Below are 24475 nucleotides of genomic sequence, written 5' to 3' on the forward strand. Positions count from 1 at the left end.
AAAAAAAAAAATGTTCTGCTTCACAAGCAATTGAAAAAAATACTAATTGTTGTGACAATGTGATGCCATTTTCCAATTAACACATTAGCAAAGATTACAAAATGATGGTATTCAGTAATAATGAGAGTATGATGAGATACATTTTCATGTTCTTCTGGTGGGATTGTAAATTGGATTATTTTTTCTGGAAAAGAAAATGGCAGTGTTTCCAGGGCCTTAAAATGCTTAGATCTTTTTTCTTTTCTCTTTTCTTTCTTTCTTTCTTTCTTTCTTTCTTTCTTTCTTTCTTTCTTTCTTTCTTTCTTTCTTTCCTTCTTTCTTTTCTTTAGAGAGAGAGTGTGCACATGCGAGCAGGAGGGGGGATGGGTAGGAAGGAGGGGTAGAGGGAGAGGAAGAGAGAGATTCTTAAGCAGGCTCCATGCCCAGCACAGAGCCTGATGCAGGGCTCAGTCTCACAACTCTGAGAACATGAGCTGAGCTGAAATCAAGAGTCGGACGCTTAACCGACTGAGTCACTCAGGTGCTCCACAAATAGTCTGATTTAAAAATGGGCCAAAGGAGGGTCCTGGGTGGCTCAGTTGGTTAAGCGGCTGCCTTCAGCTCAGGTCATGATCCCAGGGTCCTGGGATTGAGCCCCGCGTCGGGCTCCCTGCTCAGCTGAGATCCTCCCTCTCCCTCTGCCTGCCGCTCTGCCTGCTTGTGCTTTCTCTCTCTCTCTGTCAAATAAATAAATAAAATCTTTAATAAATAAATAAAAAATAAATAAATAAAAATGGGCAAAAGATTTGAATAGAAAGTTCTCCAAAGAAGATATACAAATGGCCAGCAAACATATGAAATGATGCTCAACATCACTAATCATTAGAGAAGCTCAAACCAAAACCACGAGACACCACCTCACACCCATTAGGATGGCTGCTATAAAAAGAGCAGAAAACAAGTGTTGACAAGGATGTGGAGAAATAGGAATACTTATGCACTGTTGGTGGGTATGTGAAATGGTGCAGTCACTATGGAAAACAATATGGAGATTCCTCAAAAAAATTAAAAATAGAATCACAGTATGATTCAGCAGTCCCGCTTCTGGGTATATATCCAAAATAGTTCAAAGCAGTATCTCAAAGAGCTATTTGCACACTCATGTTCATCACAGCATTATTAACAATAGCTAAGAGCTGGAAGCAACCCAAATGTTCATCAACAGACGAATGGATAAAGAAAATGTGGTGTACATGTACAATGCAACATTATGTAGCCTTAAAAAAAAAAAAAGAAATCCTGTTGCATGTTCTAACATGGATGAGCCTCAAGGACACTATGCTAAGTGAAATAAGCCAGTCACCAAAGGACAAACACTGTATGATTCCACTCACTTGAAGTATTTAAGATTAGTGTGGTTAGTGGGTTTCAGTTTTACAAGATGAAGAAGTTCTAGAGATCTGTGCACAGCAATGTGAATACTACTGAATAACATGTCATATTATTAAACTGTACACTTCCAAGTGGTTAAGATGGCAAAATTTAATGTTACATTTTTTTTACCACAATAAAAAAAAGCTGTGTGGAAATAGTTAAATAAATAATAGTGTGCTCTTCTGAAGGAATATTATTCAGCCTTTAAAAATGGTATTTAAGAATTTTTTTTAAGTTTTATTTTTTTTAAGTAATCTCTACAACCAGTTATGGGGCTTGAACTCATGACCTCGAGATCAAGAGTCATATGCTCTCACCGGAGCCAGCCAGGTGCTTCTAACAATTATTTTTGATAACATGATAAAATACTTATGATATAATGCAAGTATTAAAAAACAGTATATAATAGTATTAACTAAATAATGAATGCATGCCTGAATAAACTATGTTTGAAACATATGAAAAAACAACTAGAAGGAAAGATCTCAAGGTATTAACGGTAGGTATGTTTGGATGGCGGATGATGGATAACTTCTGTTTTAGGTCCTTTTTTGTAGTTTTCCATACTTCACAAATGTTCCCAAAATATATTACTTTTATAATCGTAAAGAAGTTTAAAAAATAAAAACTTTTATTAAGTGTCAACTAAGTGTGGGGTCTCAGGAAGCAAAGCTGAAGAACATGAAGAATGCAAAATTCTTGCTTGCAGCAGGCTCAATGTAACCAGATGATAAATTCCTGTTCGTGTGGCCTCGGCAGCGAGCCCAGTGCCCCGACCTGGGGTTGAGCTCTGTGGAGCTGAAACCCCGGTCAAAGTCATTTTCTCCCATCTAGACCTGGGCATTTTCAGATCTCTCCTCTCTGCTTGAGCACCAGTCACGTCTCCCCTGACTTGGTTTTACCACACTACGCTCACTCTTCTGAAGCAAATTTCCTTATCACAGAGGTTATTTTTAACAGATTATAAAAATGGATTAAACAGATTATAAAAATGGATTATAAAAAATTATGAGGCTTTGCAAAAAAAAATTATGAGGATTTGAACTATTGATGCCGCTATATTGGCACAGAAAAGTCTTAAACCTGAGTTTGAGAACCTTGGCAACTCCTTTAATCAAACACTGCAAATTTGACCCTCCTTGTCACTCTGATTCTAGCTTCCCTCTGTGCCCCCTGTCCCTGCAGAGCTCACCACCTCACCCTCCCACTGTTGCCTTCCCCACTGCTGTGTTCCACTGCGGACAAATACCTGTCGTCCTTCAAGTCTATCCCTGGGTGCTTTTTCCACATCTCTCCTGGCAGAGCCCAGGCTGCCCCTTAAGCACCCTCACTTCCCTCCTGGTCCCTGTCTCAAATGGAGGCTATTTAATTCCCCTTTCCTGTGAACTTCAGAGCCACGTACATTCTCAGCATTTTCCTAGTTGCCCACTGCCAGTTCCAAACCACAACTCCTTCACCTTCACCTACATGAAATACTTCCTTCAAGCTTTGGGCTGTACCCTTCCGGTTGCTGTTTCCAACAATCTGCCCAGTTGCTTATCCACATTCTGTGAGCTGGAACCCAGCCACAGGTATTGATGACTTTTATGCTCAGGAGCGTGAGTAATCCTACACCTCAGTCTCAGAGCACTTGACCTTTACCTGTACTTCAGTTCCTCCTTGCCAACGACACACCCTGGACCCTGTCTACCTCATTCCAGCCCCTTTTGTGTTCCTCACAACCCTTCAGCTCTGACCTAGACACAGTTGGTTCCTTTTCCATCTACTTTATACATTGTGACCCCCTCAGTTCACTCGCCCACTACCCTGGTCCTTTTGTTTATTCATCTTGCAAAATCTAAACCCCAAATAAGTCAAACTACATTCCTCTTCACTCTCAATCCAAGCTGCTGCATTAAGATCTAGGAGAGGGGAGATCATTCATGGGCTGGAGGAACATGTGGGTTGAGAAAGGGACAAGCAGGTTGAGGGTCCAGGTGTGGTTGGAAATGTCAGCGTGTAGAGATCCCAATTCACATGGTTGTGTGATTTTCTCCAGGGTCCTGGAGTAGGAATACAATGCATGCATGGTTGGATTTGGGGGTGGCATTACCAGGGAACAGAATGACAAGACAGTAGAGGAACTGAGATTGACTAAAGCAAAGGACCATAGTATTTAGATTGAAGAGGAAAGGGAATGAAACATGGCAACTTCTGCTGTCCTAGTAAGCTGTGTCCATCTACTGTTTTTTTCTTTATTTGGGATATTTGAGAACCAGGCACTGTGTTAAGATCCAGAGTGTTCAAAGGAAGAGACTGTAGATCAGCCAAGGTAGCAGAACCTGCCCCATCTCTCTCGGACTTGAATAGTCAAAGAGTGAAAAGTCACGATCAATAGAGTGAAAAGGCAACCATGGAACAGGAGAAAAGATTTGGAAGTCATATATCCAAGGACATGACTGTGTTGATATGAAACCTGAGGAGACTGAAGGCAGTTACTTGGTAGCAGCCAAGGGCTAGATTTCATTTTTTAGCCTAATGAGATGTAACATTAATAATTAAGAGTGTAGGCGTGGAGGTAGACTGAGCGGAGTTCTACTTTGGACCTGCCACATACTAACTATAGCAACCGGGCAAAGTAACTTCTCTTCAGTTTCTTTGTCTGTAAAGTGAGGACAATAAGAATATCTATCTCACAGAGCAGTTGTGAGGATTAAATGATGTCATGGGCTATTGTTACTATTACTATTGTAATAATACAATAGCCGAGAGGATCATGCTTGACCAGGACTAATTTCTACCCTAACCTGGCATCTAGCACAGAAGATTAAGAGCATCAGTAACTTAGATCATCCAAAACTATCTAACTCAGCCAAAGCCTCCTGACATATTCTTACGGAATCTTACTCCAATATGACAGATAGCCCATCATATCTCATAAGGAGACCTATATTTTCCCATGTGTCTTTTCTCTTGGGTGATCTCGTCCAGATCTGTGGCTTTAAATACCAACCATATGCAGATAACTCTCTAATTTATATCTCATTCTAACCTCTCCTATGGACTTCATACTTACATATACAACTGTCTCCAAACTTGTACTGAAATATAAGTTAGAAATATTAATATACTTAAATATAAATTCATTTTTATATTTAAAATAAAACTCTTGTACAGGAAACAAAAGAAAAATAGATAAATTGGGCTACAACAAAATTTAATCCTCTTGTGCATAAAAGGACATGATCAACAGAGTGAAAAGGCAACCATGGAATGGGAGAAAAGATTTGGAAGTCATATATCTGATAAGCAGTTTATATCCAGAATATAGAAAGAACTCCTACAACTCAACAACAACGAAAACAAACAGTGCAATATAAAAATGGGCAAAAACTTCATAGACCTTTCTCCAAAGAAAAGACACAAATGGCCAATAAGCACATAACATGATGCCGAACAACACTAATCATCAAGTAAACACAAATCATAACCACAATAAGATATCATCTTGTACCCATTAGGATGGCTACAACTTTAGAAAAAATAGAAAATAACACGTGTTGGTGAGGATGTGTAAAAACTGACACTTTTGTGTGCCGTTGATGGGAATGTAAAATGCTGCAGTCCCTACAGAAAACAGCATGACGTTTCCTCAAACAATTAAAAATCACATTGCCGTGTGATCCACGCAATCCCGCTTCTTGGTATATACGTAATGGAATTGAAATTAGGGACTCGAAGAGATATTTATGTACTCATGTTCATATAACAATATAATTCATGGTGGCCGAAAGATGGAAGCGACCCACGTGTCTATTGACAGATGAATGAAAGAACAAACTGTGGTATCTACATACAGTGGACTATTAGTCATCCTTAAAAAGAAAGAAAATTCTGGCATATGCTCCGGCACAGGTGAACCTTGAGGATAGTATGCTTAATGAAACAAGCCGGTCACAAAAGGACAAATACTGTATGATTAAATGAGGTACCTGGAGTGGTCCAGTTCATAGAGACAGACAGTAGAAGGATGGTTGCTAGGTGCTGGGGGGAGGGGGGATGTGGGCAGTTATTGTTTAATGGGGACAGATTCAGTTTTGCAACATCAAAAGAGTTCTGGAGATGGATGGTGGTGACGGTTGTACAATGCTATGAATATACTTAATGACACTCACCTGCACTCCTAAACATGGTTAGGATGATAAATTTTAGGTCATGTGTATTTTACTACAATAAAAAATTTTTAATTAAAATGAAGTAGAACTCTTAATTTTCTACGCCCCCACCCCACCCAATTTCCTCATTCTAAAAACCGGCACCAAGTTGCTTAGGCTAAAAACCCAGGATTTATCCTTCGTTTCCTTCCCTCTCGCCTATATCCAATAATAAGTCATGTCACCTTTTGCTTCTGAAATATATTTTGAATTCACCCATTCATCTCTTCTACAGATACTGTTGTACCTCAGGCCGTCATATGCTCTGGTCTGTGATGTTGAAATAGTTTCCTAACCAGTTGCCTTGTTTTCCATTCTTGCCCTCTCCAGTCAATTCGCATAGCAGCCAGAGTGCTCTGTTTAGGGTAGAAATCACACCTTAACCTTTCTCCACTTAAAAGTACTCTGATAGTTTCTCACTGCTCCTAGAAAAAAATTCAATCTCCTTGCCACTGCTTACAGGGTGCTCGAAGATCTGGTGTCCATACGTGCTGGCCTCCCGCCAACATCTGTGACCTTATGTCCCATCACTGTTCACTTTGATCACTGTGTTCCAGTCACGCTGGTCTTCCCTCTGTTGTTCCAACACCCCAAGCATATGCCCTTTCCTTGCAGACTTCCCATTTGCTGCTCTGCTTGGTACACTCTCTTCCCACATCTTCACATGATAGTGATCCCTGGCATCTCAGCTTAGCTATTGCCTTCTCAGAAAAGTATTCATTTACCATCCAGTCAGAGGTAGCCACCCACTGATGGTCACGCTTTATACCGCCATCCTCTTTTATCTCTTCTTGGCATTTACCATTATTAGAAATTCATATTTGTTGTCACAAGTTTATCATCCGCTTCACCATCCCCCAACTGAAGTGTGAGCTCCATGAGAATAGATACCTTGTTTGTTTCTTCAATTCCCAGAACCCAGAACACTATTGGGCACATAACTTCCTAGTCAAATATTTGCTGACTGAAGGAAGAAGTAAATAACATTAATGACCCAATTTTCCTTCTGTGTCATACACACACACACACACACACACACACACACACACTTCAGGCCGTTATATATATGAAGCCTTTCGAGAAGGGGTGTCTAGGTAGCTCAGTCAGTTAAGCTTCCTCTTGATTTCAGCTCAGGTCATAATCTCAGGGTTGTGAGATCAAGCCCCAGGTCATCTCTGTGCTGGGTGTGGAGGCTACTTAAGGTTCTCTGACTCCCTCTTCCCCTCCCCCTGCTTGTGGGCTCTCTCTCTCAAAAAAAAGGGGGGAGGGCACCTGGGTGGCTCAGTCGGTTAAGCGTCTGCCTTCAGCTCAGGTCATGATCCCAGGGTCCTGGGATCAAGTCCTGCATCGGGCTCCTTGTTCAGCAGGGAGCCTCCTTCTCCCCTGCCTGCCATTCCACCTGCTCGTGCTTGCTCTCTGTCTCTCTCTCTCACTCTCTCTGTGTCAAATAAATAAATAAAATATTAAAAAAAACTTTTGTGTAAACTGGTATTTCTAACATTAGACATCACCAGTGTCTTTTCTATCTATGCTAGAATGTGGTAACCAGTCTTTAAAATGCAAGCCGCATATTTGACATTTCATTTTATGTAGGTATACCCTGAAGGGAACAAGTTTACATTCCTACTCTGGCCCAAAGTGTAACAAAGTATAATTATTTATATGGAATTTTAAAATTGCCTCGTATTTCTTTAAAACCAAACTGTGGGCCTTCATATGGGAAATTACACTCATTCAAAGTAAAAGTCTGGACATTGAAGTCTTTAAAAAATTGTTCCAAGTATTTCATCACATACTTTTCCCAGTCTAAGAATGTTTCAAGGTTCATTCTCTTCATGGTTAGTTATCTATCTGTCCAAGCCAAAATACACAGGGCTTAAAAGGCAGGACCATATAGCAGCACAAATGCGATTTCTCTGGCTCTTCTACCTATGCCACCCCAACCTCCTTCAAAGTCAAACTTCTAACCACAGTTGGGCTCATGAATACAGATCATTCTGTCATTATTTTTGAGGTGTGTCTGCAGTGGACAGCTGGAAAATGACACAAAAGTGCTGCATTCCCACTGACGACAGAAGTCCTTCTATGCCAAGTTCAATTGCACCTGTTCTAGTGACCCCAAATGCTGATATATGCGTGGGTACTGACATGCCCCTTGGGATGTTGTCTGATGAGGCACATAGACTGTTCTTCCACTCTTGAGTCACACTCTGATGTTCTGAGGCCAAGGCAAATAAAGTCTCACAGAGATCTCGGCAAAAATAGCTATTTCAGATTTCACTCAAAGTGCCCTTTCCATAAAATTTGTACATGATCTGCAGAATCAGCAGCAGAACCTGGGCAGACCCTCTGAATCATCCTTCACTGTTATGCGGAAGCCTGGACCTCCTCTCTCTTTTCCCAGAGGAGGAGTTCTTTCTGTGGAGGCTTCCCCTTCTCCGGGCAAGTAAGTGCTGACTTCTTCAGCCCACGTAACCCTAAAAATGTCCAAATCCATGGAGAACACATAGTTCCTAAGGTGCTTCTTTAGAGTTAATAATCAAAATCAAAATAATAACTATAGGTAATATTTTTTTCATACTTAACATGGGCTAGGCACAGAGCTAACCACTACCTTCTGGGAAATTGAGGTTTGGAAAGTTTAAAAACTTGTCCAAGCTTACAAGCTAGGACTTGGGGGAGTCAGCAATTGAATGTTGACAGCTATGCCCAGAGGCCATGCTCTTAACCAATACACTGTATTGTCTCTTATCCTAGCAGTAATCATAAGGTTTATAAAATTCTACCCTGTTGAAGAGAAGGTAAAACAAATCGAGGAGCTATAGATGTGTATTCTTCCTTATTTTAATTTAACATATTGTTTAATAATTTGTGTATTAGTTATTTATTGCTGCATAACAAACCACTCCAAAATGTAGCTACTTAAAACAACATTTACTACCTCTCTCAATTTCAGAGGGTCAGGAATCTGACTGAGAGCCACTTAGCTGAGTGGTTCTGGTTCAGGGTCTCTCCTGAGGTTGTGGTCCAGCTGTTGGCTGGGGATGTAGTCATCTGAAGACTCAACTGGTGCCTGGCTGGCTTTGTAGTAGAACATGCAACTCTTGATCTCGGGGTTGTGAGTTCAAGACCCACGGTGGGTGTAGAGATTACTTAAAAATAAAATCTTAAAAAAAGAGAAGAGAGAGAGAGACTCAACAGATACTGAAGTTGTCGCTAACAAGCTCCCTCACATGTGGGACAGAGGGCCGCAGTTCCCATTGGTTGTTGAGAGTAGCCTTCATTCCTCGTCTCCACCTGGGCCTCTTAAGGGGCTACTTACTACATTACAGCTTGATTGTCCAAAAGAGAAAGAAAGGGAGGAGGGAAGAGTGAAGAAACAAAGAGGAAACACTCAAGATGGAAATCTTGTAAAAGGTAATCTCTGAAGTGATGAAACATTACTTCTGCTCTTTTCTATTGGTCATGGAGACCAATCCTGGTACAAAGTGGGTGGGGCCGACGCAGGATATGAATATCAGTAGACAGGGATCACTGGGTATCATCTTGGAGACCAGCTGCCATGTCTGCTAGCATTTTAATCCATTTAAACTAGGGTTCTAACCCCGAATCTGCTATCTGCCATGTAAATCAGTTTTACTTTCTATTATTTATAAAATAGGAACATCCTAAACTCAGAATCTTGAATGTTGGAGGGCCTCAAGTAACTGATTCTCTAGGAGTCTAAGTTCAATCTCTCTTTTAAAAGAAGCAATTTCAATAATAATAATAATAATAACATTCAGATAGTAATCACTGCCCCACCTAGAACTGGGAGACACTGCTCTTTCCTCTTTGCTTTGTGCACACGGACAAGCGGTTTTTGACGAAAGGTTTCTTTTCTTAAGATCTCCAACTTCTCCCATAACCTAATGAATTGTTTTTGAACCCTTTCAGGAGTGTTTTCTGATGTCCAACTGATGTTTCTTAAACTAAGACTTTTTCACATTGTTTGGTCTGGACACAGGTCAGCATTCTTCCCATAGAAGCTTTCCTTTATTTTGAAATATTGAAACAATTTTGAGAATTGATACAAGAAACAAGTTTATTTTCAAGAAGCTTGGTTTTCCTTTTCAGTTAGTTCCAGAAAAGGACTGTTACTTGAGATAAGATTTTAGAAAGGATTAAGTGTATTTCTGAAGGCATAGTCAGCCATCTTCTGAGGGCAGGAATATTGAACAGTAAGTATAAACAAAATGACTAATACCTGTGTTAACATTTTTATCTTAATTTTTTAAAAATTCTATTATATTTTAAGGAAATGTTTATATTTCCCTGCGTAAAACATGCTGGCTTGCCCTTCTTTATTTTTACTTTCAATTTAGAATATTATCACTATTAAATAGTATTTATCCAATAGATCACATTTAAAAATGTACATTTAGCTCTCCATCACTAAACCACTGTTATTACAAAGAGGAATATGCTGCAATGTTCAATTTGGCAGCCCTCATTCTTGAAGGCTTTGTAACAGTGCTGTCCAAGAATATAGCCACTAAAGCTACATGCGGCTACAGAGCACTTAAAATGTGGTTAATACAAACTGAAATGTGCTATAAAATATAAGCTGGATTCTTAAGATTAGTGGAAATGAAAAGGATGTAAGACTAATGATTTTTTACATTAGAATGTAAACTATCTCAATCATTTCTATATTGATTACATGATGAAATGATAATGTTGGATATATTGGATTAAATATATTAACATTAATTTCATCCATTCCTCTTTACTTTCTTAACATATAGGGTTGCCAGATAAAAATACAGGACACCCAGTTACATCTGAATGTCCCGTGTCCCTGCTTATGTTTTAATACTACAAAATTACTCCTTAACTGAAATTTACATTTTAACTGGGTTTTTTATATTTTTATATTTTTATTTGCTAAATCTGGTAACTTTTAATATGACTACTAGAAAAAATTAAATTACAAATGTATTCTCTTGGACAGTGAGGCTTTAGAATTATCTAGTTTTTTTGTTTTGGTTTTGTTTTACCAACTATTGAGTTAACTGTGCAGAAATGCCTAATCTGAGGGAAACATTTAATCCTAGAGTGGAATCGACAATACTCTTGAAGTTACATTTTTACATTTGTTTTAACAAGTTAAAGGCCAACAAATGGGATTTGTCGCTGACCAAAGTATGGAAAGCGCATTTGGATGAGAATTAAAAAATCAATGCTCCCAGCTTCTCCATTGGGGTAGTTAATGGTTCCGGTTTCAAAATAATCCCCGCGACTCTCAAAAGGATGGGTGGTGTCGAGGGCAGCTAATTGGCAGTGAGACTCTGGGCCAGTCTCTCAGTAAAAAGTTGGCCGGGGGGGGGGGGGGACGGTATTTTTAATACTTGAGCCTCGCACCCCGCTCTTCCACACGTCCCCTCCCCTGGCTCCGCGCTGGGCCAGCGACCTTGGCCTCAGACGCCGGGGCTCCGAGTCTCGCTGCCTTCCTCAGCCGAGCCAGGGCTACCTAGGCTGCAAGCTGGAGGCTGGGCTCCCCGAGGATCGTCCAGAGCCGGCCAGATCCCGCGCCAGCTGCTCCGCGCGAGCCCCAGGTGCGCTCCGCGGCCCCGGGCCTGCCCCCCTCCACCCGCCGTCACGCACAGCCCCGCCCCCCGTCCCCCGATGGCAAGCGCAGCCCAGTCCCAGAGCCCGCCCCGGCCTTGAGCTCTATGTAACGCCGGTCGCTGGGGCGGCGGGAGCTCGTGAGCCTGCTCTAAAGTTAGAAGATATTTCGGCAGTCCTGCGTTCGGTCGCAAGGCGAGGGCCCGGCGCGCACGCGCACGCGCACGCTCACGCCCCGCCTCTGCCCCCGCCCCCGCGCGGCGCTGCGTCCTTCGACCCCGGGCGGCGCGCCGCGGGCAGCTGAAAGCGGCATGCGGGACTACGACGAGGTGACCAGCTTCCTGGGGGAGTGGGGGCCCTTCCAGCGCCTCATCTTCTTCCTGCTCAGCGCCAGCATCATCCCCAACGGCTTCAATGGAATGTCAGTCGTGTTCCTGGCCGCCACCCCGGAGCACCGCTGCCGGGTGCCGGACACGGCGAACCTAAGCCGCGCGTGGCGCAACCACAGTGTCCCGCTGCGGCTGCAGGACGGCCGCGAGGTGCCTCACAGCTGCCGGCGCTACCGGCTCGCGGCGATCGCCAACTTCTCGGCGCTCGGGCTGGAGCCGGGGCGCGATGTGGACCTGGAGCAGCTGGAGCAGGAGGGCTGCGTGGATGGCTGGGAGTTCAGCCAGGACATCTACCTGTCCACCATCGTGACCGAGGTGGGTATCAGTCCCCGCGCCAAGGCCGGGGACCGGAACATGGGGAGGACCTTCGCACTCCACCCCACAAGGTGCACGCTGGATGCTGCCCCTCTCTCCCCCAACACACTACACACCTCAAAGTGGGCGTCCTGCAAGCACCACTTGGCGAAGTGACTTTTAACCAGACCATTCCCCTCATAGCACGGGTGTCCTCCTGGCCACCTTGAAGAGGAAGTCAAAAAGGCCGTCGTGGCCGCTGGTAGCTGCTACTCTACAATTCTGAATATAGTCAAAGACTTTCTAGATGGAGGTGGGAGTGTTGAATGGAGCAGAGCCAGAGCTTGGCCACTGGGCTGTCACAGTTTTTCCTCTAGTTGCTTATGGTTAATTATCAGAATTTTAGGGCCCATGCATCTGAAGAGCCATTCAGGGTGACTTGTTGGCCTGGGATGTTTTAGAGTATTCGAAGGCAGTGTCGTTGGTCAGATTTACTTAAAGCATACAACTTTTTTCATAGGAATTGTGTGTGTGGAGGGGTGGGAACTTCTCATTCCGCAACCCCTTGGATTTTCCTTTTTAGGTGGCTTTGTCTGTCCCCTGGTGACCCTGCAGCCATTGGAGCTAATATGTATGGCTTGTATATGTGCTTTGCATCTTACTCAGATGCTGGAACTCTCACTCTCTGGAGTCTCAGCAGAAATGAGCTAGCAGAACAGTGAAAAGAGTCCTCTACAAGCACCAGAGGTCAGGATCAGAGATTCACAGATTGGGAAAGCTTCCTGGAGGTGGCAGCCTGTCTGAGTCTGGGGTGTTTAGATGTTCAGATGGAAAGACGGGAGCAGCAGGCAACAGCCTAGAAGGAGGGAAAGGGCTAACAGGTAGGGCACACAGGTCCTGGCATGGCATCAAACCTTCCTGGAGACAGGGGTCCTTGAGGCCCCTCTTACGTTTCTTCTGGGGGCGTCACCCTTCAGGGGAATTAATCACTGCTCCGAGACTCATTTTGTGTGTGTGTGTGTGTGTGTGTGTGCGCGCACACGTGCTCTCTCTGTATGTTTGGACTAGCATGTGTGCCTCCTTACTCGCACATACATGTAGTAGGAGTGTGATCTGAGTCCCACTGGGATCTTTCAGCTGGTGACAATGTCCTTAGGCATTGTTTTGCCTCACAAGCAAGTCTGTCACACTCCTGGAAGCCAGTGAGAGTTGCAGAAACAGAGACTGTCCCTCAGGTTGCTGGCAGAGGCCACCAAGGAGAAGTCATACTTCATGACACAGGAGTCCCTGCAAATTCTGCTTCCGGCTGCCCATCGAAGGGGAAGACAGGGAAGTCAGAAGAAGCTCATGGCATCTTTTAGGGTTTTACTCTGACTTCTAGGTTCCCTTGGCTTACCCTAGTCATTTGCTCTTGCTTCACTGCCCCCGTCCTGTCTTGGGCTGAGGCTGGTGGTGGCACTGATGAGCTCCCAAAGGTCGGCTCTAATGGAAGGGTCCTTGAGCAGTGACGACGTAGCTGCTAATGTCAGTCTTTCCTTTTTTGTATTTAGCCTATTTATTTAGCTGTCTTAGCAGTTTCATAAGAGCCGTGTGCCCTTTTACCTACTTATAGATTGTCAGCCTTTGCAAGGAGGCGAGGTTAATACATTACTTAGGCTTTTGTTTTGGGATGCTGGAATGCCTGACTCTTAAGTTCGAGGCTGCTTGTCCCTCCCAGGTGAATGGTCACTGTTGGAAATTACTGCATTAACATTCTGATTTTCTTTGAACCCGGACCTGGCCCGCTGACCACTGCAGCTAGTCCTGTGTCCGCTGAATGTTTCAAGCCTGCCTTCTGCTCCGGATCATAAATAGAGGTGTTTATAAGTACATTGGTATTGAATTCTTCTTTGTTTTTCAACAGAAGATGAAAACTATAGGTCTCCTGTTTGATTTTTTTTTTCTTTGTTGAAGTAGGTATGTGTAGTACTAAACTTTGTGGTAGTTTTACATCTCGGCATCTCCCTGACATCATGCCAGATAGAGATGGGGGTACCTAGGGAAATTTTTGTTGAATGTATTAAAGAACAATTTAAGAAATGTTGTCTAAAGTTTGAGAGCTAAAAAGAAGGAAAGGACAGTTTAAATCATAGAAAGGAAACTTGAGGCTGGGTCAAAAAGCATAGACTGAAATATTTTAAAGAAAATGTAACCGCCTAGCCCACAAACTGTGGCTTGCCCCTATATGGATCTGCAGCAAGGTGTTGGGATTTGTGGAGAGGAGGTGACACTATGGGGTGAAAGGGAATGTTTTGGGAATAGTTTGGTCGTCCCTGTGCTTCTAGGCTGGCCCTTCCCCAGCCCTTCATTCATGCCTGGAGTATAGAGAATCAGCCATCCCACCTGGCTCCAATCCCTGAATGCTTCTTGGCCCAGGACTGTCCCCTCCTCTGAAACCTGGGTGATTTCTCAGGCTGCCTGGGCTGCCTGGTTTTAGGTGTCTCCCTAGAAAGATTCTTTTAAAAACTTATAGCTCTTCTGGCACCCATGAGTTGGGGCCCCTTCATCTAAGACTTGGCAGTTGTCTATGTCCCTTGCTTCTCTCCTTTCTCTCCTTCTCTGAAGCCTCCTCCCCCAGCCCATAGCAATATTCTTACTCACTCCTTGTCCTGGAAAGTCTCTTTCTCTGGACTGTCTTTTCTGTCAGTCTTCTCTCATGTACAGATAATCTTGGAAGATAGGAGAGCTCCCACTGTGATTACAAGCCCTCGTGAAGGAACGTGGGAGGCAGGGCTGGGTTGACTCCTTGTGGAAAGACCTGGAGCGTGTGCCTCACTGTTAAGTCTTTGCTGACTGTCTCACTTAAGGGAAACGCAGACCCTTAAGGCCTTGCCGTCAGAGCTCATGGCAAGCCAGAGAAATCGCGGGGTCCCTGAGTCCCCTGTGCACACATGGTCATAGCAGACACATCTGGCCGTGAATATTCAGATGGAGCCCCGCTCTAGCTAGCTGAGAACCAACAGCCTGGGTCAAGGTTCTTAGAGCTGACACAGGGAAGAGGGTGAAGGAACAAAAAAATTAACAAATAAAATCAATCCTAGAGATTGAAGTTCAGGGTTCATCTGGGTTTTGAACAGCCAAGCCTCAGGTCCAAGCCCAAAGGATACTATCGTATTGAAAGTTAAGAGCCCTTTTATTCATCTCTTCCCTCACTCACCTATGTACCAAACAGCCTCTCCTCTGCAGGGCTCTGCCAGGCATTCTAGAGGATATAGCAGCAAATTCTTTGTCTCCTTCCTTGACCACCTTGGGGCAAGGATCTGCCATTAACTGCAGCAGCGGGCAGGACAAAATGTGGGTAGGAAGACATGGCATTCAGTCACAGCTGGTGCTTATCAGGGTGTTCGACCATCGATGCGGTCAGGCCAGGTACATCTCTGGGAAGAGCTTCTGCCCTATGGGCACAGACCCTGTCTTTTTTTCCTTCCAGCCAGTTCACAAGGAAGAACATTTAGTCCCAGGGAACTACATCATCTCTCTCTATCTCATAACTGAGAAGCAGCTCTAATTAGATAGCGTGTACAAGAGACACAATTCTCTCTCTTCTTGAAAATGTTAACAGTTTTATTGAGGTGTAACTGACATAAAATAAATGGCACAGAAGTGAAGTGTACAATTTGAAAAGCTTTGAGAGAGAGAGAGAGAGTTCCATGAAATCATCACCACTAGAAAGGCACATTTCTGACCAGGAAGGATGGCAAGTAGAGGTCCTTGCCAGAGTGGCTCCCAGATTTTTTTCAGGTGTTGCCCACTCTCAAAGCTCACCCAGCTGAGGGGTCACAATGCTAGACTCATGACTTGAATCCTAAACTCATACCTTTAGTTCTAACTCTGAGACTTGTTATTATCAGCCAGTACAGCCCATCCCACATAGCGAGTGGAAGCATCAGTGAGCTAGTCTGTAGCTGCTTTAGTCCTGGCTGGGGAGCCAAGAGCTCAGTAAAGGAACACTAGATTCCTTTGCCTACGCAGCAATCCTTGGGGGCATAGTTTGGACTCCATGGGCTTCTCATCCTACCCCAAATCCTGGCCCCACTGCAATCCATTTGGTGGTTGACAGTAAGTGAGTGTCTTGGCTGGGTAGGATCTGGTCTGTGCCTGCACTCATGTTCATTTTTTGAGACCTATTATCTCTCCTGGCCCTAACCACAGGCTCCCTGTGGCCAGTGGGAATGAAGTGTTAACTCACGTTGCTTTCGGAGGGCCCAAAACCAGGTCCTGAGGATTGTTAAGAATCAGCAGTGGTGGGGGCGCCTGAGTGCCTCAGTTGGTTAAGTGTCTCACTCTTGATTTCTACTGAGGTCATGATCTCAGGGTCATGAGATCAAGCCCCACATTGGGCTCTGCACTGGGCATGGAGCCTACTTAAGTTTCACTCCTTCCCTCTCCCTTTGCCCCTCCCTTTCAAAGACAAACAGACAAACAAAAAAAAAAACAATTGTCAATGGTGGATAGAGAGCCCAGTTTGCCCAGAATAAGGACAGGCTGGACCCAGTGGTGGGATTGAGGCTGCCAGCCCTGGAGAGATGCTCTGGGAACCTACCCCAAGATGAGCATGACAGAGACCTTGTCTGCTGCAGAGCATAGTCTGTCCCGGTTTTGGGTAGCACCCAGAATTCCCTACCAGCCTGTACTGGGGGACCTGACGTTGTCAGGGGAGGGGACTGTAGAAGCCCCTGTGGGTTTGTAGTCTGGCTGAGGTACATGAGTCCCCAGCCCTCGTGAGAGTCCCGATGAGAAGCAGCTACTGACCCTTTCTTCAATTTTTCATCTCTGTTCCTACAAAAATTAATGCATGCTGGCTGGAAGTGGGTCTCATCATAGTAGAGTGGTAGCTATAATCTGGCCCCGAAAGCTCTGCCTAACACTCTACCTAACACCAAAGGCCGATATCCCATCACCACGTCCCCCAGCTCTGACTCCCTGGCCACTCCCATCCTGACTATTTATTTATTTATTTATTTATTTATTTATTTATTTGACAGAGAGGGAAAGCACAAGCAGGGGGAGGGGCAGAGGGAGAAGCAGGCTCCCCACTGAGCAAGGAGCCAGACGTGGGGCTCTATCCCAGGACCGTGAGATCATGACCTGAGCTGGAGGCAGACGCTTAACCCACTGAGCCACCCAGGCGCCCATCCCATCCTGACTTTAGCAGCCATGTCTGTATGGGGGCTGCCCTAGGAGCACTCACCCTTCTAGAAGAGAGTTGGTGTCTAGGTGCTAGCACCACCGAGGCTGCAGAGGTGGGAGGGCAGCTGTAGCCTGAGTACTCAGGCATTGGTGCTCCAATATTCTTGCCTCCTGCTAATCTGAACTTTCTCTAGATTTGAGTTTGAGATCTCTACCTCTTCCTTGTGGAGATTCTCAGCCCATCCAAGATTTATTCCAGAATGAAGAGTCAGCTATGTGGCTAAGTGATCCTTACCATCAGCTGCGGGGGTTCTTCATGTCCACCCTGGGGACTGCTTCCCACCCCTCTCAGGTGCCCGGAGGCTCTGTGCACACACCACCCAGCAGGGAAGCAGACTTGTTTTTCTCTCTGTCACTGGCCTGAAAGAAATGCTTTCTTGGAAGCCGCACATTCCCCCTGCCTCTGTGACTGGGGAGCCAGCAAGCTCCACAGAGTATAGGCCAGCAGCCTGGCACCAGGCAGGCCAGGGTCTGAATTCTCTGGAGGGCAGCCTTCTTCGTGATTACTGAGCACCATCTCTCTGTTCTGGGAAACATTTTTCTGGGAACCACCAAGCTTCTTGTTTTGGCTTTTCTTCCCTTTTTTGGCTCCTTGTTAGGCTGGGGCGACCCAGCGTCTGAATGTTCAGCTGCTTCCCCCTGCCTGCAGACCTCTTTTCATGGGAACTGCACATTGAGAGCTGTAAACTCGAGCAGTTCACCCTGTTCCGACCCCCATCCCTGTTTTATACTTGGGGAAAAAGGCAGAATGGGGGGGAAATCTTGTTTGACGTTGGATAACCAGTTAACAGTGGAGTAGAAGCTAAACCCAGTTTCTTGACTCCCAGTTCAGAGCTCTTGGCTGTAACTGGGCCTAGTGTTGTGGTCACAGCATCAGTGATCCCAGCTGTAAATGTCACCTGAGTGTCCCACAGCTCATTGGCTCAGAGTGGGGGCCCAAACAGAACCGCAAGAACAGATCCAGATGGTGCGTTCCAGGCCCTCTGGCCTCAGTCCCTTGCTAGATGCCTGGACTCTTAGAGTCCCAGAGCCCTGCTCTAGAACCATTCCCTGTGCCATTCCTGTCAATGGCCTGAAGCCCACTGAAAGGGTACCCTGCCCCGTCCACAGCCCTAGGCTTCCCCTGGATTCTTAGAAGCAACCATGAAAGGCCTCACCTTCTCTTGGATTGACGGATGGGCACTGTCCTTGCTCCCTACCTATCCTCCCTTCTCCAATTGGTAGCAAAACAATGGAGCTGAAAGCTATGAAAATCAGGATGGGAGGGGGCCCACTCTCCCTGTGAAGGGGGAAGCTTTCTGCTTTGCTGTCCACACAAGCCTTTGCCTGCCTGCATGAGCTCACGTACCCATGCAATAATGTAAACAGAGCCTGCAGGGATATAGGATATTCTCATTTCATTTTCCAAGAGGCCATAAATTTAAAACATTTAACAAAAGAAGTAAGTGATACGTCTCTTTGCTCCCCTTACAGTGGAACCTGGTGTGTGAGGACGACTGGAAGGCCCCACTCATGGTCTCCTTGTTTTTCGTGGGTGTGCTGGTGGGCTCCTTCGTTTCGGGGCAGCTCTCAGACAGGTAAGGTGGGTGTCTCTCTGCTGCAGCTGCAGGGGACTACAGCACCAAGCAAGGAGCACGTATGTGCCTGACTCTTGACTTCAGATGGTAGTGCTCTCTCGGCACAGGGCCTTGTGTTTTAGAAGGAGAGGAAGCGGTGTCTATAGTATAGATTCCATACCAAGTAAAGAGAGCCAACAACCTTTTCTCCCTCATTCTTGCTGAGCAGAACAACCTGAGCTACGTGTATCCATAATCCAGTTGACCAGGAAATATGTCATGATTCACTTGTACCAGCCTGTTGGCCTTCCCTAGGTGACTCTTTCATGGGAGAGGTAGACACCACACACACACTCAGATGAACTTTGTTGACGATCTTAAGGCATCCCGTGAATGGCCACCTCTGTATTCCCCAAACCGTCATTCTCTCTGCATGATGAGAGGAGATCTTACTGGCCAGCAGTTGTGTAATGGGCAGAACTCTTGTGTTCACAGGGCTGGTGCCCCTTAGCTTATAGCTTATAGTACCTACTTGACAGCAAGCAAGACATGTGCTGTTTTGACCTGTAAGCAGGGTATTTATATAATTCCAAGGCTTTTAACTCAAGTTCCTTTCGTGGCTTAAGGAGTTCATCTACTCTTGAAATTATGTGCAAAATTTTAGAGATTGTATATGAACATTTTTTTTTTCTGTAGAAAGGTCCATAGTTTCCCTGAAGTTCTCAGAGGGGTCCATTATGTGGTATCTTCCTACCCCAGGGCTCCAGGGTCTGTTGGAGAAGCCCACGGTGAGAAGAGTAGCCTTCACCAAGGTCCTTGGCGCACTGGATCACCCAGCGGAGTCCCAGCATCCTCGTAGCTGGTTGGGGTCTAACAGAGAAGTTCAGGATGAGAATGTCATCCTACTTTAAGAACAAACTTATATTATCCCGGAGCACAAACTCAGGTGATGTCCTGGCATGTTTATAGATTATTGTCTTTACCTGAGAATCCATTCCTCATGAGAAGTATATACATTTCTCACTAGATTTGTGTTTCCCAAGTGTCATCTAGCCATTAGAAAAGTGACAAATTCTTGCAGTCACCAGTGAGCATTTAAGAGTCAAGTAGGCCATGACCACTGGTTGACAATTCTAGACAAGACTGAGCCACGTGCCCTTTCAGGGGAAAGACCTTTGCTTCCCGAGATCCTTAATCTAGCAGCAAGCATCAGTTGATTACTTATATTTATCTAACAAACATATAGCACCTAATATATGCCAGCCACTCTTAATAAGCACTGTACAAATTTAAAAGAAAGAAAAACAAATAATCGCATAATAACCCTATGAAGTAGGAAGTATTATTACTCTCATTTTACAGGTGGGGAAAATGAAACCCAGAGGAGTTAAATGACTTGCATAGTCCCAAAGCCAGCAAGTGGCAGAGGTAGGATTTAGGCCCAAAGAGTCTTGACCCTCTGTTCTCGGGCCATGCTCCCCTAGAACTTGCCTTCTAGCAAGGCAGAATGTATTAAACAACTAATTGAAGGGTATACTTGTCCTTCATGGTGTATGCAACACAGAGAAGTACAGGATGCTAAGAGAGGGTCTGATGGAGGAGGCCCAGAGAAGGCACCCTGAGAAGGTGAAGTATGTGCTGGGAGTGCAAAGAGGAATAGAAATCAGCCACCAGTAAAGGGGTGGAGAGACAAGCATTGTGGGCAAAAAAAGCTGTACTTAATTAAGCCTCGGCTCACTTTAGAAACTGGAAAAAAGTCCTCTGGAGTGGAGGTGTGGAGAGTGATAGAGAGGAAGCAGGTGGCCCAAGCAGGAGAGCAGGCCGGGCTTAGCTGATGATAGGTAGGAGTTTGTGCTTTAGTCACAGAGCAGTGGGGAGCTATTGAGAGTTTTATAAAGCAGGAGTGTGGTGTAATCAGATTTATATTTTTTTAATGACTATCTGATAACTTTGCAGAGAAAGTATTGAAAGGGAGAAAGAGGGGTTGTGGAGAGACCAATTAAGAGGCTGTCACAATAATTTATGTGGGAAATGATGATGGTTTGGACTAGGCTGACAGTGGTAGAAATGGAGAAGAGAGGTAGGAGATCCAACCAACAGGACTTGGCTGTGGGTTGGATGTGGGAAGTGAGGGAAAATTTCGGGCCTATACAACCGAGCTGATGACGATGCCCCTCTCTAAGACGAGGAACTCTGGAAGAAGATCATGTTTGTAGGAGAAGATGCAGAGCTCAGTTTGAATGTATTGAATTTGGGGTGACTATGAGAGTACTAAGTGGATGAAGTGAGCCTGCAGTTGGATGTGTGGCCCTGGTGTTCCATGAAAGGTGTAGGCTGGAGATATACATTTGGGAATTGTCAGCTCCATAGGACCCTCAACAAAGCATCCAGAGCGTGGAAGAGATTGCCTGGAGAGAGTGTAGAATGAGGAGGGGCTGCCCAGGACAGAGCTTTGAGACCTTCCAGTTGGGCTGCTGGGAGATCCCTATCACAGGGTTGAGTGGCAGCTGAAAGAGGAATTTCCTTGATGTGAAAATCAAGGAGGAGGTGCCCCAAGTTCAAAGTTGAAACTCAATGCATTTTTCTGGGTCAGCTCTGTCATGGGTTAGGCAGACCTTTGTGGGCTAGCCTGAGAACCTGATTACCATGAACACGGTGATTGCCTGAGGAAAGTGTTTCATTTCCACAGATCTGATCCCAAGGAAACACTAGAAGCAAAATTAATGAGTATGTTGAGGACCACCTTAGTCTTCTGAAGGACAAGTACAGTGTTTTACAAACCCTCTAGAAATCTCATCAGCAGTCTTCTCTTAAGTAGGGCATCTAAGTCAAGTAAATGAAGTAGCTAAAAGTGTGGCTGTTCTGGCTAAGGCCCTCCCTTCAGCTCCCAGCATCACCCCACAAGCTTGGCGACACCCCCATGGAAGGCACCGGGTTCCATGGGATGGACAGTTTCTGATCTCATTACTTCTAAGTAAGCTGGCTCAAAAACCTAGGCCAAACAAATGACCTCAGCAGAAGATTCATACCTCAACTTGTCTGGGATATCCACAGTCACTTTTCGTTTAGGGCAAAGATCAATAAGCCTGAAATTCAAGAGCAGTGAAAATAATCCTAGGCGGTCACCACATTTTATCTGACCTTACTGAATTACCGTTTTGTGCATGAATTACAAGAGGGGCATAGCCCTGGGAAGAGGTAGACTGGTACTTACTGTTTTTGTAAGCACATGTGTGGTTGACATTTTGTTGACAAACTTTAAAAGTGAGCATTTCTGAGCCCAACCCCAGACTGGGTTGCTAAGGACTGGTGCTATATAAGGATTCACTGGGTCTTTCTTTTTCTTACCATCCATCCCAGGGAGCCCATGGGAAGGGAAGGCGTGGGGAGCGGTCACGCCTATCTCCCTGTAGGAAGGGACCTTCCCTTGGTTGGCGTGTTGGGCACTCTTGTTATAGAATAATGCAGGGAAACTTGGTGTCCTTCTAGACAGGGTTTCTCAACCTTGGCACTGTTGACATTTTAAGCCAGAGAATTCTGTGTTATGGGACACTATCCTGGACATTTTAGGATGTTTAGAACACCTCCAGCCTCTACCTACTAGATGCTAGTAGCACCAAAAACAAACAAAAAACCTGTTTCAGGGGAGAGAAGCGTCAGACTCTTTAACGTGGCAACAAGGCCTTTCGCAGGTTGGTCCCCACCCAACCCCTGCAGTCTCATGTTGAACAGCTGACGCCAGTGACGCTGGCTGCTATCTGTGCATGTCTTCATGCCCCCTCCAGCCGCGCTTGTGTGTGTTCTTCCCAGCATTCCCCAACCACTCCCGTGACCTTCCTTGACCATGAAGGCTAACTCAGGGTCCCCGGTTTATATTACCCTGCTTCCTTGTGCCTTTTCTTCATAGCACCTGTCAGAAATTGGTAAATAAAAGGTGTTATCGTATGTAATGTTGGTCCCCTCCACTATACACCCAATATCATCAAAAGCTTTGTCCCTATCGCATACTCCCCCTCCTCAATAATAACTTCTTTGGGCTTTATCTCAGTGTCTGGTCATCAGGGAGACCTTCCCTGAATGCCCACGTCCCCAGCCCCTGCTCCCAGGCCAGGGTAGTTTCCTTGGTCATGTCTCTTGTGAACCTGGGCACTGGTCCTTCAGTGTGCTTGTGTCAGTGTGTGATTGCACGTTCAGTAGTAGGGTTGTTTGATGAGAATATGATTCCTGTCTGTCTTACCACCTGTAGGCTCTAAGCCCCTTGTGGGTAGAAACAAGAGTTTTGGTCTGTGTTTTATAATTCACCTATATCCCTAGTGCCTAGTATATAACTGAGGTTCAAATATACATTCATTGAGTGAAAATGGGTGCCAGCCAGCCCTGGCCACAGTCAGGCGGAACCTGCTAGGTTGAGTGAAGTACATTGACTTGTTTCTCCCTGACTATGACACTATCTTTAAAACAGATGAAACCCACAAAAAAAACCAACATTTATTTTTTTTTAAGATTTTTATTTATTTATTTGACAGAGAGAGAGACAGTGAGAGAGGGAACACAGCATAGGGAGTGGGAGAGGGAGAAGAATGCTCCCCACTGAGCAGGGAACCCAACGTGGGGCTCTATCCCAGGACCCTGGGATCATGACCTGAGCCAAAGGCAGATGCTTAATGACTGAGCCACCCAGGTGCCCCAAAAACCAACATTAAAAAAAAATTTTTTTTAATGAACACATACAGAAAACCACACAGAGCAAATGTATGGGTTGATGAATTATTCTAGGGAAATAACCTTGTAATTACCACCAAGTCAAGAAATGGAACCTTGCTGGCCACCAAGGAGCCCTGTGCACATGTCCCATCCCAGGTACCACAGCCTCCTCCTCCCCCGCCGCATAATTAGCCACCAGTCTGGCAGTTACAGTAATCACTTGTGGGGGTTTTGCAGTTTTATTATCCAGATGTATATCCTTAAACACAAGTTTAGTCTTGCCCACTTAAAAATTTTTGATAAGTTTTTGTGGGATTGATGAAGGGATTCTTCCTCCATCCTTTTCTTTGCCAGACATTTTATCTTTTGCACCCAGGGCTGTTCCACTGCAGAATTTCCCAGGCTGGATTTTGCTGATTGCATACTCATGGTGCAGTTCAGCATCTTCCTCCTTTCTCTGCGTTTCCTGCAAATTGGTGGCTGGATCTGGAGACTTCATCAGACCCAGGTTCATACCCCTTAGCAAGACTAGGAATCATGCTAATTCAGTTATTTCCTCGTGAAAAGACTGTTAGCAATCACTGAAACATAATGCCTCAACATAATGCCCATTTATTGAGGAATATAAAATGGTGATATTCTAATTTTATCACTTCTTTTTCATTTAATAGTTGGAATACTTTTATAAAATGATATTTTCCCTCATCCATTATTGGTTCCTGTTCAGATACTTTACATGGGAATTTCAGGACAAGTGTTTCTTTCCCTCTGTTTACCAGTCTTCATTTAAAATGACTTGTTTCTCTATCATTCTCCAAAATAAACCAGTTCTTTAAAAAAAAAAACCATTATGAATGTATGGATTTAAGTATAGTGAATGCATTTCAGTGCCTTGCAATCATTATCGTAATTCTGGCACTACCATGAGGGCAATCCTAGTGCCTGGGCTGCACATTGATCCTGGGGATGGCGGGGCGGGGGGGGGCGAGTAACAGGCCCAGGACTGGGGACGGGGACTGTCCATGCCCTGTGCCCTGGTGGCATCATCCATGACCCCTCCCTGGATGGCTCTGGGGAAAGTCCCTCTTGG

General features: G+C 44.9%; 1 protein-coding gene across 5 annotated transcripts in view; it reads left to right on the top strand.

Moving 5' to 3' along the window:
- Window positions 1-11497: 11497 nt before the first annotated feature.
- Window positions 11498-24475, top strand: part of SLC22A5 (solute carrier family 22 member 5) — a 28103-nt gene continuing 15125 nt past the window's right edge. For all 5 annotated transcript variants that reach the window (XM_025860925.2, XM_073878653.1, XM_025860924.2 and 2 more), the window contains exons 1-2: window positions 11498-11917; window positions 18599-18702. In XM_025860925.2, coding sequence (XP_025716710.1) covers window positions 11525-11917; window positions 18599-18702 — 497 coding nt within the window. In that variant the 5' untranslated portion in view covers window positions 11498-11524. The remainder of the gene's footprint in view (window positions 11918-18598; window positions 18703-24475) is intronic.

The sequence above is a fragment of the Callorhinus ursinus genome, unplaced genomic scaffold (genome assembly GCF_003265705.2).
Source record: "Callorhinus ursinus isolate GAN/ISIS: 27379988/994484 unplaced genomic scaffold, GSC_fseal_2.0 scaffold30, whole genome shotgun sequence".
Lineage (NCBI taxonomy): Eukaryota > Metazoa > Chordata > Mammalia > Carnivora > Otariidae > Callorhinus > Callorhinus ursinus.